This window comes from Centroberyx gerrardi, chromosome 13 (genome assembly GCF_048128805.1).
Source record: "Centroberyx gerrardi isolate f3 chromosome 13, fCenGer3.hap1.cur.20231027, whole genome shotgun sequence".
Classification (NCBI taxonomy): Eukaryota; Metazoa; Chordata; class Actinopteri; order Beryciformes; family Berycidae; genus Centroberyx; species Centroberyx gerrardi.
Genome location: NC_136009.1, coordinates 28913652 through 28930077, shown reverse-complemented (window position 1 = coordinate 28930077; position 16426 = coordinate 28913652). Strand labels below are relative to the sequence as shown.

General features: G+C 41.6%; 2 protein-coding genes across 2 annotated transcripts in view; both read left to right on the top strand.

Annotated features, from left to right (window-relative positions):
• dnaaf11 (dynein axonemal assembly factor 11) overlaps positions 1-1494 on the top strand; it is a 37458-nt gene extending 35964 nt beyond the window's left edge. The window contains exon 12 of the mRNA XM_078287559.1: positions 1296-1494. Within this exon, the coding sequence (XP_078143685.1) occupies positions 1296-1494 (199 nt within the window). The remainder of the gene's footprint in view (positions 1-1295) is intronic.
• The window catches only part of ift57 (intraflagellar transport 57 homolog (Chlamydomonas)), a 248494-nt gene that overhangs the window by 99611 nt on the left and 132457 nt on the right, over positions 1-16426 (top strand). The window lies entirely within an intron of this gene.

The following is a 16426-nucleotide window of genomic DNA, read 5'->3' as shown; positions in this document are numbered from 1 at the left end:
GAGATAAGTTATTGACCATTTCTGCTTCATTGGTCAGTCAGCAGCAGAGGAAGACGCTTGATAAAGATCCTAAACAGGATTTGAACCCACGACACTGCAGCTACATGGTACACGCTTTAGCCAAGTGAGCCACCAGAACATCCATAAGCCTCTCTTTTGAAGAAAATACTATATTATATTCAGACTGAATGTCCATCTGGTTCCACTCCATTATTCATCTGAGATTTCCTCCTCGCTAGCCGTTTGATTCTCCCCGAACCAATCACTAGTGACGGACGCATCCAGTCAGCCTCTACGTCCGTGGTTAGCAGACATTTACCAACTGCACCAAGAATATCGTCCATTTTGACAAAAATATCGTCTCTGCAAAGACAATCTGTTGGTTAAGGAGGTGATTTCAACAAATCTAGTCTGCTGAAACACAGATGAAAAATGGTTCAAACTTTAGTCCCACCCACAAAGGCTCTGATTGGCTCGATTGTTTCTCTGAGTGAGAACAAGCCGTTGGAGGGAAACACCAGACTCTGAATCGCTCTGCAAAATCTGAAAAGTGGAGGAACGAGATTCAGGAGTCTGAAGCAGGATAAAGAAAGTACCTGAAACAAGTTGTACTGTATTAAACCAAGACAAATCGTCTCATCACTGTGGCAAGTTTTCACTGATTTTGTGAAATCTTGAATATGAAATAAAATTACATGTTAAGATCTGCATCTTTTGCAGTGTGCTTTCATCAGATATTCATGACCGTGCGTCCGGCTTCCAGAGGGAACCCAAAGACAATTTATGTCCTTCCAAGATATGAAACATGTATGACACGCGGTAATTTATCATTTCACAGCCACTTTGAAAGCGGTATAGGAAACCAATATAGGTTTGTGACTTTGTTATGGAACACCTAACGTTGAATGCAAATATGTGCAGTAATATTTATAGTCTAGGGTTCATTGCATGTCTTACTCTGTCCCTTTGCACCATATACAGTATGAAGTCCTGTTGTCCTTGTAGGATGCCGTTAAATCTTGAAACTTTCTAAGACGTCAGCATGTCTCTGCACCAACATCATAAAGACAAATAATTCTGAATTTATTGTACTTAAAGTGATTCTCATTCAGATAGTGTTAATCCTTTTCAGCTTCACCTCTCACTCACTTTGACGATCTTAAAGTGTTGATTAGATGAAACCTTAATGATCCTCGTGGGGAATACTTGCATGCAGTTCTTTTAAATTCATTGGAGGGAAATCGGGTGTCAATTCGTCTTGACTTATTTTATTTACCGACATTCCCACTCTGCAGGAACGGTCCCGGCCCTGAGAGGCTGGAGGTCGACCCCAGCATGCTGACCGCCGTCGACCTGGCCAACATCGTCCCTCGCCACAACGCCAAGGAGCGTTCAGGTCCGCTGGAAACGCCGCCGCCGCCGCCCGCCGCCACAGATCACACCCGCTTCTCTGAAGGGTTCGTGGACGATCCTGATGTTCCCCCGCTCATATGAAACATCCAGTCGTCCCCCAAAGCAGAGAACTAGATTTGAGGAGTCTAACTGAGCGTTCACGATCAATAAGTCACCGGAAGTCCATTTCCTCGGCCGATGTTTGGACGCTCAACAAGCTTGTCGGCTGAGAAGCGTTGCGGTCATCGGCCATCAACAGCAACAATCAGATTTGCGTGATTCCTTGTTTCCCTACCGATGTGATTTGGTTTCATGATCAATAGTTCTGCCTGGCAAATGCAAAATTGGCAAGAAGTTGATTCCAGCCATTCAAAACTTCCCAGTTCTCTCCAACTTTTATTTGGAATAAAAGGAATAAAAGTCTCAGAAACGAAGCTTGGAGAACAGTTGCATCCATCGTTGCGGTCGATGGGAAGCTTGAAAGTCAGGTAACACTTTATTTGGACAGTCCAGTGTTGATACTCAGCTATCAGGTGACAAAAAGTAGATGTTCAACAAAATGTCAGTTGCCTATTTGCTGCTTCTCTACAGACTATGTAACCCAAACCTAACCTTAGCCTAAACCTAACCCCCCTTCTAACATTAACCCTCAGATTAACCCAGACATTAAATATCTATAGAGACTTTTCACACTATTATGAGTCTCTCAATGAATGTTCAGTCCCGATATGTGTATTCCTGCACATTAAAATTATTTGTAGACCCAATATCTTTTCAAATATTGTTGTGTTTGTTGCTGTGAAGAATATCTTGAACTCCAATTAAAATTCAATTTGAAACCCTAATTTCAAAAGAAATTTTTTGAAAAAGTGTGGATCTCAGAAATGGAAAGTGTGGATGAACTCTGTTAATCCTCACCCATTATGGATCGAGGGTGCTGACGCTTAAATTCTTTTTCCACAACTAGAAAGGACTTCTCTTAAGATTTGTGGAAGCTTAGTGCCACTGCTGCAGAAAACAAACTTGTAACTACAATATTGATGTTTTTCTTTTTCTTCTTACTTTACTTGAAAGGATCCAGTCATTTATGTGTTTAGTGAGTTTCAAGACCTGTGGGCCCTTGAAACCTCTTAAAATCCCACTGATGAATTTAAAAAATACATAGACATCTGAGAGAAAATAAATGTTCTTTCCCTTAATACATTTTGCAGATGCATTTTTGTCTGATAAACATTGCAGGAAGCAAAAAAAAAACAAAAACGATCAAACTGGAGTTTTATCTGCTTTGCCTGTGGCCCTGTTGTGCTTTGAAACCCACTGTACTTTGCCCTGTTGTGTTTTTTTTTTGTTGTTGTTGTTGTTTTCTTCCTCTTTGTGATGCTCCTCCCCAAAGGTACAAAAGCCGATATTCTGCCAGACTTTGATGGCAGATGTTTTCTGTGCCCAGAGGACGCACGCAGGACGGAAACCCGTTCGTCTTCTCCTTGAAACTCCAGTGAAAGTCTCCTCCTCGCTCCTCACCTCCCTCTGAGTCCTGGATCCAGAAGCCCGGAGGTCACGGCTCGACCACCGCCCCCCCCTCCCCCGCCCCACCGCCGCCCGCCCCCTCCTCTTCAGAGAACGCTCTGGCACCGGACCATTTTTCCTCTTGACAGCTCCGCTATTCTCTTCTCATCCCACTGTTCTATATTTGTGCGAGGCAGCTTGTTCCATCCAGCACTTTCATGTTTTACAGTCGTTTCTTGTATGGGGGAAAAAGCTTGTCCAGAAATTGTTTATGTAGTCTAACCTTTGTCTGTGAGTCCGTATTTACATATTCAGATTTGAAATGAGGATTTATTCTTTTTTTTACACATCTAAGATTCGTGTTTTTTTTTTGGTTAAGATTCTTTTTTGGGAGGGTGAAAATAGAGAGAGACAGGAAAGATTGGGAGAGACTGCGGGATGCGACAGAGGTTCTGGTGTTGGATTGGAACAATGTGTATAAACACAGATGTGGTTTTTCAACTAGTAGTACTGTAATACTGTCTAGTACTGGACCTGGAGTACTGTAGCTCTGGTACTGCAAATAACCTCCATCTTAACGAGTCATTTAGTCTCATAATCAGCCTTCAAATCTTATTTTTGTTAAACCAAGAGAAACATTCTGCAGTGAGGAGAGATAACTCCACTTTACTCCAATGCAGCTTCACTTGTTTCAGGAGTTTTCTAGAAGTGAGTGTCAGTCTGTTGAAACCAGTCAGAATAAGTCAGATCACTGCACTGCTGTCAAGAAAATGACTCTTGATTCTGCTAAATTCTTCAAACAAGTTGCAGCAGAAACAAGTGAAATTATCAAACCACTGGCAGATTTGTTTCACTTAAAGTATTTTAAGAAACTTACAATTTTAGGACTCAATAAAACCAGTTTACCCAGTGGAGTTTTGAAAAGGTTTCTAAAGGCCTAAGTAGACTGAAACAAAGAACCAGAATTATTTTCAGGTATTACTTTACTACCCAGGTCTGAGCGACACAAGCCGACAGTAGAAGGTGGTCAGCGGTCAGCTAAAAAATGCTTAATTAGTGATATTTAACAATTCATTAACTGTATTAATTGTCACTCTGGGTTCATTATGTCAGTTTGGTGTAACGGCTCAGTGGCTCTCTGAGGCGAACGCCGTCACCAGCATCACGTCTTGAGGCCTGAGTCCTGCTTCTGATTGGCTGTAACCTCGTTCTCTCTTTCAGTGTGACAGTTGACTATATATTGAGTATTCAATATATTCATAAATTTTATCTACACCGTTTTCCCGTGATAACGAGGGAACTTTTGTTTTCCCAAGATCTCAAGATAATTTTCTTGTTATATTGGGAAAACAAAATGTGTCATCTCGAGATAATGACATAAAAAATAAATAATATCTAGAGAAAACAAAGAAAATGAACTTGTGTAAATGAATTGTATGAATGTGTATGTCCTCAGTGGGCTTCCGTACAGCTGAACGACCCCTTGATGCCTGCTGATGCATGTTTCCTCTCTCCTCCTGTTCCTCTGCAGTCGGGACGTCCTGTCAAACCGTTTGAACCCGCTTCACGTCGCCGCGCTCCAAGGTCTCATTATTCCACACACGGACGATTATGAGTGATTGTTTCCACGGCGACGAGCATCCCCATAGGCCCCTCCCTGACGCTTTGATTTATGGGTAGCGCATCAGATCCTGACGCGGAGCAGCATAGCGGTGGCCTATAGAGGTTAGAGAAGCAGGTTTGTGTTTGAATCCCTGGACTGGTTCATAATATGAGGCTGGGGGAGGAGAGTAAGTAACGCTCCTCCCTCCCTAAACAGCTGCCGTCACGTTGCCCTTGAGCAAGGCACTGAACCCCCCGCTGCCCTAATGAAGCCAGGCTTAACGAGAAGAGAGAAATATCTGCTGTAGTCTGTTTATGGTTGATTTTAAAGACCCCATGAAACGGCATCTTTACTTCCTTGATTTGATGTGTTTCCTGTTGAAACAGGATGTTGGGGCGGGACGTAACGCACTGAGGGATCATTCAAAAGTCTAAACCAATGTGAGATCAGTCAGGGAGAGAAAGGCAGTTTGATTTGACGGGAGGGGTGGAGGGGGCGGGACTGTTCAAAAATCTGTGATGTTTTGGTTGGAGGTTTTATTTCCGCCTCCTGGTGCAGCGTGATGTCACCATTAAAGATACCCTGTTTTCCAGGAGGTGAAAGTGATGGGAGTTCATTTCATGGGGACTTTAAATTCATAAATACAAAATGATTTTGGATGTGGGCGTTCCCATAAGTGAAACACATAAAGAATGTTTTCATGTCGCTTGTCTCTCCAAAATGTCAGCTGTTCAGGAATGAAGAAAAACAGCCTTGTTTCCAGCTTGACCACCACGAGTTTCTCAGTTTATCTTTTGGGTTTTAAAGGGTTTTCTCAACCCCACAGAGGAGAATGTAATCCTTCAATTTAAATTAAAACAGGAAAATCATCTAAACTGGAGTTACAAGCTTTTCACCTGTCAACGATTTGGAAATGGCATTCCATACTTTCAAGCTGAAGCAACAAAATCCAGTTCTTCAACTTCTTCTGACATGAACTGAACGCTGCAGACGACCTGCAGGTGGGATAATTATGAGATAATTATTCAATTATTCAAGTAAATGAAGAAATATTGAACACAATCAATCGTCATGATGGCAAAACCTAGCAAAACAAGGCCCAGGTTGAAAATAACCGCAATTATCCTTTTAAACGAGTCCGAAGGAAATAAGTGTGTTTTTATGTGTTGGTTCTGACATTTTCTGTTTTAATGTATGAAACTGTTTTGTCTATTTTATTGGAGATGTGCGTTAAGATTTAAAAAGGTGAACATTTGGGTCAGTGGAGTGACAGTGATAAGGGTTAGAGGGTTAGAGGGATGGGGTTTTGCTAAGGGAAACCCTGGAATGGGATATAGAGACAAATGCAATAAAGAGAAAATTATTTTTAAAAATTTGACTTCCTTGGGTTTTAAAAACAAAATCCACTGGAGTTAAAATGAAGAGTTGAAAACGTTTCACCGCTCATCTGAGAGGCTTCATCATTCTGACTCCGACCTGCATGACTGACATGAATCTACAGACATATTCCTTGGATTTTGTTTCTATTGGCTGGGAAATTCCTGCTCTGTTGACTACTGACAGATTAAAAGATTCACGGATGTTTGCGGTTTGCAGATTTTGTCTAAATCAGTCTCTTTGAGTTTCATCTCAGGGAGTCGCACCCAGATGGCTAATCTGTTTCCGTCTGTCCACGTTCCTCCAGCGTAGCCTTCACTCCTTCAGGGTTTCAAAATGTGCAGCTACTTTGAGGAGTCTGATGTGATTAAATCTCAAGAGAGCAGCAACTCCATTTAGAACATTTAGTGAAAAATAAGCGGTGACAGACTAACAAGATTTATATTATTTGTGTTGCTCTCTGGACTTTCTCACTCCAACTGAGTCTGACAGGGACGTCGAGGTAAACGTAAAGGAGCATTTCAACTAAATGGAATGTATTATACATAAGAAACTATAGGGAAATCTAATGTACAATAATCAACAAATATGACTATAGCACAGATCAACTATTCAGTATCACTAGAGCTTCAATTAACACTATTTTCTTTATTTCAAATATACAAATCACTAACTACTGTATATATCAAAACATCTTTTCTTTTAGAATAGCTCTTACAACAGGGAACGAGAGGTCACACTGAGTGAAGCTTAGGATAGAACGGCCTTTCCACTGTTTTTTGGCTAGTACACCAGAAAATAGCGTCTATGGTTAGTTTATATGGTGACAACGGAAGTTGTTGTGGAAGAGAGTGTCACACCGGCTGCCACAGTGTGAGTGGGTTAGCTCTGTAATGTTACAAGACTGATTGAATGGTTGATTTGAGTGGGACGTCCGGACCGTTCTATCCATCCAAGTTCTGTGGACTCAACACAGAGTTTTAGAGGCGGAGCTGCGCTTATTGAAACATTCTTCTCAGGGCAGAAACTGTTATAATTGGTTCAATCAGGCGACCAATCAAAAAAGAGAGGAGGCGGGCCAATCCATGGACGTGATGGGCAGAGCCGGCATTGTCAAAGACAGAGGTAAGTTAGCTAACACAAATGTTTTTTTATTTGTAGATATTTCATTCATACGGAGCCCGGGAGTGGCCATTGGGAGAAAAATAATTTATGTTGTGGCCACGATTTACTGTAACGTGCGCACGATATGCGATTCGAGCTCTCGTTTTCTTTTTTCGTGCACACGAGATACAATTCGTTCCCTCGATTTCCTCTTCACGTGCCCACAAATTGCCAAAACGTGCCCTCGAAATAGTGATATAGTGCTCTAGATATATAATACATGCGCTCTTCACGAGCTTATAAAGAGTCAGTGCACATATTGGTGATTATGTTTAAATGTGCCGCTGTCCTGGGTGTGTTGCAGCACCTGGTTGTGTTTACATGGCCTGAAGGTTAAGTGGCTAAATATGTTGCAATATTTGGGGGATTTGCCTATTCAGTGTAAACAGACAATGGATATTAGCATACCAAATTCTTACTAGGCCTATCTGCAATACCTAAAGGGTACCTTTTAAGTTGCATTTTTTCCTAAACTGCAGAGTTTAACGAAATCGAGGGAACAAATTGTGTGTGACACGTGTTGCCTTATAAGGATGGGATGATATATCAAAATTCAATATATCGTAATACAAAAATGTGATACGTATCGTGGGTCAGAAAAATGAATGGTGATATCAGCTCCATGTTATTCTGCTGTCAGGAACATGAATGGTGATATCAGCTCCATGTTATTCTGCTGTAGTAATCACTAATGAGACTCTTGACCATCACAGTTTCACAAGCTCTCCATCCAAATTATATTATTGTCACTTTGTAATGACGTTTTTAAATTGTTGTTTACATTCTAGCAGCCAATGGCATCGCTAGAAAGATTTGTGGCTTAGAAATAAACAGAATTCTTCACAGTCAGACTTTGTTGTCGCTGAACTTTTATTGATCACATCGGATCCTGGTTGTATTGATCCTGAACCACAGATCAAGTATCGACTCGTATCGTGAGATAAGCAGATCGTCCCATCACCATTACCTAAAGCGTGTATGTACTTGTATGCATTTTGATGTCCTATTGTGTCCTTTTTGCTTCAAACAAAAACCCTTATTTTTCGAGTACCTTGCTGTTTTGGGGATCCTTCACCCTCCTCCTTCTTCTTCACAGTCGTACTCATACATCTGATCTTCTCCTGGGTGTTTAAACAGGGAAAAATCAGATTGTTCCTTCCTGTTTAAACAGCCAGGAGAAGATTTGAATTAAAAGTCAGATTTTGCTGTTTTCTATGTGATTACAGCCAAAGTCACAAAAACATGATCCACCTGCTGTCTCTCCAGTCAGCTTTCTGTTTCTTATCTGTCTCGGCTCCATCGCTGCCTCATTGATTTCTGTCTGTTGCCATGACAGCAGATGGTCCCACTAGTTTTGAATATGGCACATTGACTTCTCCTCTCTACCTGGGTCAGACAGTCTGAGCTCGAGACACATTACAGCTTCGTCTTTCCCGTTCTTCTTCTGTTCTTACGTCTCCAACTCCTGAAAAGGTTTCTGAGGTTTCTTTTCTCTCGCCCTTTTGAACCGTCGTTACTCAGTAAACTCACAGTGCTCTTTACAACATCAGTGCACATGAAATATTCACTTTCATTTGCAAATGTGTTTACCGGCCTGACTCCCTGCCTACATTTTATCCGGTATATTTCCATTTTAAGTCACAAATTATTTGTGTTCAGTAGTTTCTTGTCAGTTTCCATTTGAAATCCTTTTTGAACAGGATTCTCTTCTTGTTGTAAAAGCCTTTATCTTTCCTACGGCTCCCCTGCATGTTTCAGCATATGTGCCTTCATCAGGGGTATTTTTAACTTTTACACACAATAGATGAGTGCCTTTGCTTCATTTTTCTAAGTACCCTTGACTCCAATGAGGCAAGTTTTTTTTTTTTTGCAGATTAATGGCTTGGAAAAGCATAAAGCAAGGACACAGCCTGGTATCCATTCTCAAACTGCAAATTATTTAATGGTTTTTCAGGTTTACTTCTATTCAAATTCTATTTATTTAATGATTTTTAAGGCATTTATGTTTTCATAAACAGCATCCAGTGTAGAGTGACTATGCTGTCAGATGGCATGTTGTTCCTTCCTGTTTAAACAGCAGGGGAAGATCTGAACCGGGCCGCAAATAATTAAAAGTCAGATTTTGCTGTTTTCTATGTGATTACAGCCAAAGTCACAAAAACATGATCCACCTGCTGTCTCTCCAGTCAGTTTTCTGTCTCTTATCTGTCTCGGCTCCATCGCTGCCTCGTCGATTATTGTTATAGTGCCGCTTTAAAATTTCAGCGTTTCTGTCACTGTTTTACCAACCAACTCGATTTTTAGAACAAGAGCTCCAAATGGCTGTGTTAGCTGTAGAGAAGCAACAGCCAAAATTCACCAGCATTTGACTGGTAGCTGGTGGTAATTTCCCTGTAGATCATGCTAGCGTACATTTCCACTTCAGTATAAGCGTCTGTGATCCAAACTACAAATATATTGTAGGGGGAAGGCTTGTTTACACGACCCTTGACCTCTAAAGCGTGTGCTCCATTGGGACAGGAGCAAAACTGTCTGCTTGATAAATAGGAGGGACGCTCTCTAGCAGGGCCGGTTTCAGCCTGCTGTATTAGGGTGGGCTGGTAGAAATAATAGGTGGCCAACTTGGGCGGTAGGTAGCCCAGAGGTTAGAGAAGCAGACTAGTAGTCCGAAGGTTGCCGGTTCGAATCCCTGGCCAGATGGCACAAAAATCTGGCAAAATGACAGCTTGCAACCTCTCCAGCTTATGGCTGTGTGTTTGTGTGTGGGCTGTTTGGATGGGTTAAATGCAGAAGATTAATTTCCCCATGGGGATTAATAAAGTAGTATTCTATTCTATTTTATTCTATTCTAATTTATAAAGATTGCTGCTACCCTATGATTTGAGTCAGTGGAGGGCAGATTGATTTACCCTAAAATAAAAAAATCCAGATTTTAACATAATCAACTCCATTACATTTATTTTCATTGGATGAGTTTAGTTCTCAAATAAAATTAAAACCTAATCCAGTGAGACTTCTCACCATAGCCAATATTTACAAAACTAGAAGGTAGTCTCTCTAGTAGTATTCAAACTCAAACTGAAAAGTGACAAAGAAAACAACTAAATCAACTAACTCAAGCCTATACTCAAACTTCAGTGTAACTATATACGGTATATATACGTATATATATATAAAATCCAACAGGACAAAATCAGAACATTTTATAAAACTTTTTTTTCTCTCTTTTTTTTCCACTTTGTTAGGTACATCCAACAGCAACCTGAAAATCCTGTAGGCTGCTCAGCCAATCAGAAGTTAGAAACGGTACTGGTATTTTCTGTGCTATTTTTCCATTGGCTGAACAACAAAAAAACATTTCTTAACTTTTGATTGGGTGGGCAAGACGCACGTTTGTGTGGACCGAGCCCAGCCCTGCCCATAGCTACCACCGGCCTTGCTCTCTAGGTGTCGGTCTCCCTCTGAGGCTGATGGGACGTTATCTCCCGGCTTGGTCTCAGTATCAGTGTGTGTTGCGCTGTTCCAACAAATTACATTAAAACCTGAGAATCCTCCTGGCTTTAAATGTGAAGTAGCGACCGCCCGGCTTAATTAACGCCGTATCGCCGCTCCGCAGGGCGACACGCAGAGCGCAGAAATCATCTTATGAAGATTGGATCTCATGCTGTGGTTCGTCAGCAATTAATTGAAATTGAATTTTTATTGGGGGAATCGCAGAATATAGACACAAAGGGACACTTGAAGGGGTTATGGGTAAAACGGGATAAAAAATAAAGAAAAGATTGTCCAGGAAGGAGGCACAGATTTGTTTTCTGAATGGTGCTTGCTGTATTTTCTTCCTGGACCCTCTGTTTTCACTCCCTTACTCCCTCCCTCTCTCTCTCTCTCTCTCTCTCTCTCTCTCTCTCTCTCTCTCTCTCTCTCTCTCTCTCTCTCTCTCTCTCTCTCTCTCTCTCTCTCTCTGGGATGAATCATTTAACCATTCGCCTCACAGTCCCCTCCTCTCAGTCTCCTCTGTGGCCCTCCGCTGGCCCGGACGTCCCGTGCCGGAGCCAAGGACAGATGCAGAGCTGATGGGCGGCTGACGCTGAGCAGCACGCTGCGAGTGCAGGAGGGTTAGCTAGAGTGGAAACCTTTCAGCGTGAGCAGCGTAATGTTGCTGTGCAGCGATGGAGAGCGCAGTGACACTCTGCATTTTGCTTGAATATTGCTTATGCCATTGCACACAGAAAAACATTGTGCCTATATATATGACTGAGCGATACAGGCTCTGTAAAGGTCTGTAAACTATCTAATAGATTTGCAGGTGATGTAACCCCCCCCCCTCTGGCGGCCATATTGGAAGTCTTCAGCTCTGTGAACAGCTGACTGTGTTTCTGTCCGTCTCAACAGAATTGAACAGACGGTTAATTTCTGACTGAACTGATCATTTCATCACTGATCCATCTGATTGATTTAGTGTTTAGATAATGTCAGCTTGTTAGCTAGCTAACCATAGCATCTGGTCAGCTAACATCACTGTCTTGTTGTTAACACATCTGATTAGCACACTAGCTAACGTATCTAGTAGCGGCTAGCGTTAGCATGTTCACATTAACATCGGTGTGTTTGCCGGCTAGTTAGCTAGCTAACAGTTTGTTCAGGTTAACTGAGCTGACTCTTCTCAAGCTACAACTCAGAGTGTTTTGGAGTAGAGACTAGGGCTAAAGACAAGACAGTTTACTGTGTCACAGTAACCAAATCCACCTTATCACACTATTCACTTTTACTGAGAACGTTACTGAATGGATCTACAGCCACACCACAACAAGCTGACTCAGCTAGCTCTCTGTTTCTAGCTGCTTGATACAGATTTACACTTTATTAACTAACACACAGTTCTCTGGACCTCTACCTCAACGCCCCAATCTCAATATCTCAGATTATTTATCCTGGGAATGGTTTTGTTGCTTTTTCAGATCCATCTGGCTTCACATTAATGCCGTTCCACATATTCACACCCAGTACAACCAAAGTCTTCTGCTGTCGGCCGCTAAGCAGCTTCACTGGTTTAAGGGTTGAGGGTTCAGTGCCTTGCTTAAAGGCACCTGGGTGATGATTCTCAGTGGAAGAGAGGGTGCTGCTCCCTCACTTTACCCTCCTAGATCTTCCCACTCCGTCCAGGAATTCAAACTTTCCAGTCGCAAGCATGTTTTTACTGTTTTAATCAAAGCAATCGATCAACAGGATCTACAGTCTCGCTCCAAGCGGTGTTGAAGTGAAATTGTAAATATATTTTCACAGGATACATCGTAAAAGCTGCTTGCCGAGCGACCTTTTCACCTGACCTCTCCTGGCTGAGTCCTTTAAAGCGCTCTGTCTGTGCGATAGAGGAAGTAAAAGGTAATTATAAAATCAATAGCGTTGTGCTGTAATGTGCTTTTGCACTGGTTTGAGGGAGGGGAGAGGCTCTCAAGACAAAGCTCATACAGATCTGTATTTGGAAATTATATTTGAACTATGGGGTTTGTCATTCAGTTTCACTAAAATATAGATGATCTAGTCATTAAAACTGATGATTTTGGGAAATCATGACACACTATTCTGCTGTCTGAACTGATGATAACAAGCAAACTTTATTTAAAAACTGATAAATTGAAGTATGGTGGGAATATTATTTTAAAATTTCAGTTTTGTTTGACATCACACCTGACATTACCATGAGCTTCAATGAGATGAACATCAATTTGATTATTTAAAGGGATATTTCACCCAAATATTAAAATTCGGTCATTATCTCTTCATCCTCATGCCAGTACAAAATCAGATGAGTGTTTTTTTCTTCATACAGCTCACCAGCAGTTCTCCAGGCTCGCTGCCGGAGAAGTTTTCTTCCAAACAGTTGCAAGTAAATGGAGTCCAGTCCTTTAGGCTTCAAAAAGGGCAGAAAATGTCCATAAATGTCCATAAATGTCCGTAAATGTCTCCATACAGCTGCAGCATAATCCAAGTCTTCTGACGCCATGCGATCGCATTTGGGAACGCGGAAGCTGAATACAACGGAGGAAGACTCGATTTGCATTAAATAATTGATCAAATTTCGTTTTTTTCCCACTCACAGAGCGATCGCATGGCGTCAGAAGACTCATCCGGTTTTGTGCTGGCATGAAGATGAGTAGATAATGACCGAATTTACATTTTTGGGTGAACTATCCCTTTAACGTGGTTTTGCATACGTGAGCCCCATTGTGATATATATATCGATATTGAAAAAAATCCTAATATATACCATATCACTCAGCTCTAGGTGCACCCACGCTAAAAATACATGCACTCATGGCTCTGTAGGGCGCTTTGAATGAAACCACCCACCCGTGTCACCGCATGTATGTTCGGTCCCGGCACCTGCAGCCCCTCTGAGGTCACATGGTGATTTATGCCGATCTGTGAGATTGATAGGTTTATTTTAGCATTTATGCTGAATCGCTGGATCTCCTGAACTCTTGAGTGTCAATTCAGCAGCGCTTCCATCCTTCAGCGCCGGACAGCCGGAGTCATTTTTCACGTGAAGAGCCTGATTCATGACGGCCCGGAGACACCGACGCCTCCAGAGGGGAGATCACCGGCCGGCCCGCGGGCTTCTGTATTCGTCTCATAAAGGTTAACGCAATAATAATGCCTTCACCTTCTATCAGACCGGCCGGCTTCACAGAACATCGTCTCCTCACATGATGAAGACGTACCGAGGTCTTTGGCGAAATTAGATTATGTAAACAGGACAAAGCAAAATGTAGATTGGTGGCAGTCAATCTGATGAGGTTCTGGGTTTTATTCCCTGCTGTCGGGGGAAAACCTTGTATCTCCAAAATATCTTCTGTTTATGGAAGAGTATTAGGGCCATTGTAGGTGAACTTTTTTTTTTTTTTTTTTTACTGCAGCTGGGGGGGGGGGGAGGGGGGGGTAATATTCTGAGAAAAAAGAAATTACCGAGAAAAATAAACTCAGAAATTTTTGAGAAATAAATTTGCAAGAAAAGGAAACGCAAAGTTTTTTTCTTGCAAATTTCTGAGGTTTTTCCTCACAATTTTCTGACTTTAATCTGAGAAATTTCTGAGTTTTTTTCTTGCAAATTTCTGAGGTTTTTCTCACAAATTTCTGAGTTTTTTTCTCACAAATTTCTGACTTTAATCTGAAAAAATTTTGAGTTTTTTTCTTGCAAATTTCTGACTTTAATCTGAGGAATTTCTGAGTTTTTTTCTTGCAAATTTCTGACTTTAATCTGAGGAATTTCTGAGTTTTTTTCTTGCAAATTTCTGACTTTAATCTGAGAAATTTGAGTTTTTTTCTTGCAAATTTCTGAGGTTAATCTCACAAATCTTTTTCTGAGAGTTTTTTCTCAGAATATTACCGCCCCCCCTCCCCCCACCCCCGGCTGTGGTAAAGAAAAAAACTTCACCTACAATGGCCCGAATCCTCCTCCGTATCTATTCATATATTTCATCTATCAAACTAGTTTTATTTTCAGATTGACAACCACACATTGTTGAAGTGACAGTGTTTATTTGAAAAGGTTTCGTGAGGCTGCGGTCAGATACGATGCTGTTTTTAGAACGCAGAGCGCAGCTGTGAGCGTCGCTGGGAACAGAGAGAGCGAGAGGTCAAAGGGCACGAGCAGTTTCACGGATAAAACGGAGCAGAGAAAGTTAGCGATGTGTCTGCCTGCTGCTGAAGAAGAGGAAGAGGAGGATGAAGGTTCCTGACGTTCTGCTGGAGAACGGAGCAGCCGCAGGTTCATCGCCTTAAAACGCACTGCACCCAAAACAGCAGCCGCAGAGTTTAGAGGAGACGCACCTGACACCTGAGCAGATGTGTTTCAAAAGCGTCTCACTGCAAAAAAGCCTTTTTGGAAAGCTGTCCAGTGATTTTCTCTTGTCTCCAGACCTATCAGCTTATTTCATGATATTTTTAGTCAAATTCTCTCACTGCTCTGGCAGATAATCTGCTGGTTTCAGTAAATTTCACTTGATTCATGCCAATATGACTTCTTCTTTCAAGAAATCATCATAAAACAATGAAGAAAATCTGGAAACAAGAAACTTTCTCCAAGACAATTTCACTTTTACCAAGAAAATGTCCTGAAACAAGTTACATTCTCCTGGGAAAAATTTGTTGGAACCGGTAAAATTATCTGCCAGTGCAGTGAGGTGATTTCACTAAAAAGTTCCTAAAATAAGCTTGATAAGTCTGGAGACAAGATAGACAGTGAACTTGGCTACTGCCATGCATCAGATCCTCGGTGGGAATCCTAAACCTAAATCCTAACCCTGACCCGAACTAAAAGCTAAAAGCAAACCTTAAAAAGGGCTTTTTTAAATATGATTCAAAAGAAAACTTTGACTGAATTTTGACTTGAAATTTTGACAAACACTTTTGGTGGAAGTCCCACACAGGACGGGGGATTCCTTCACTTTGGAAACCTTTGGAAATCGATTTTCGCTTGACAACGCCGATTCCTGTCTGGGCCGATCTTCTGAACTGCCAAACCAAATGATTGCTGATATTTGATCATTAATATTTGCAAGCGCAGTCATCACAGTTACTTACATGCTGTTTTTAAGCCCATTACTAACTTTGATACGTATCAAGTGTCAGCAGACTGTGACTGTGTGTACTTAAATTCAGTTTTGAGGTTCTGGCACTTTACTTGAGTATTTCCATCCTGTGAGACTTTCTCCTTTTCCTCCTCTACATCTCAGAGGGAAATCTTGTTCTTTTTCCTCCTCTACATTTATCTGCCGGCTGGAGTTACTAGTTACTTTGCAGAATAAGGTTTTATACTCAAAACATACGATAAGCTCATAAAATATGTTGCATTGTTAGAGTTTAAACTCCAACAGTATCTGGAGCAGTTAGACCGACAACATTAAAATACTTCTGACAGGTTCATGCTTCAATAATTTAACTCTCTGACAGAATGACGACTTTTACTTTTCATACTTCACTACATTTTACTGCTGATACTTCTAGACTTTTACTGAAGTAAACTTTTGAATGCAGGTTTTAGTTAGGAGGTTTTAGTTAGGAGGTTTTAGTTAACAGGTTTTAGTTAGGAGGTTTCCACATGACAACGGCAATAAAGCTTCTATAGGTGAAACCTTCAGCTAATGACACGCAGTAGCAGCAGCAGGTCTCGTGTCGTGTGCCGGGGTTTCTCTTAGCGTTCACCAGATGAGAAGTGCTGAGTTTCGTCCAATCAGACGCAGCGCAGGGCCGGGCGGCGCTCCGCAGGGCCGCGCCCCGCCCGCCTGTAACGGGAACCTGGAGGTCCGAAGACGTTTCTCTAAAATGAAGTGCTGACCACAGGGATTTTTTTTCTGCTCGTCTTGCCGTTTCGGTGAAACCAAA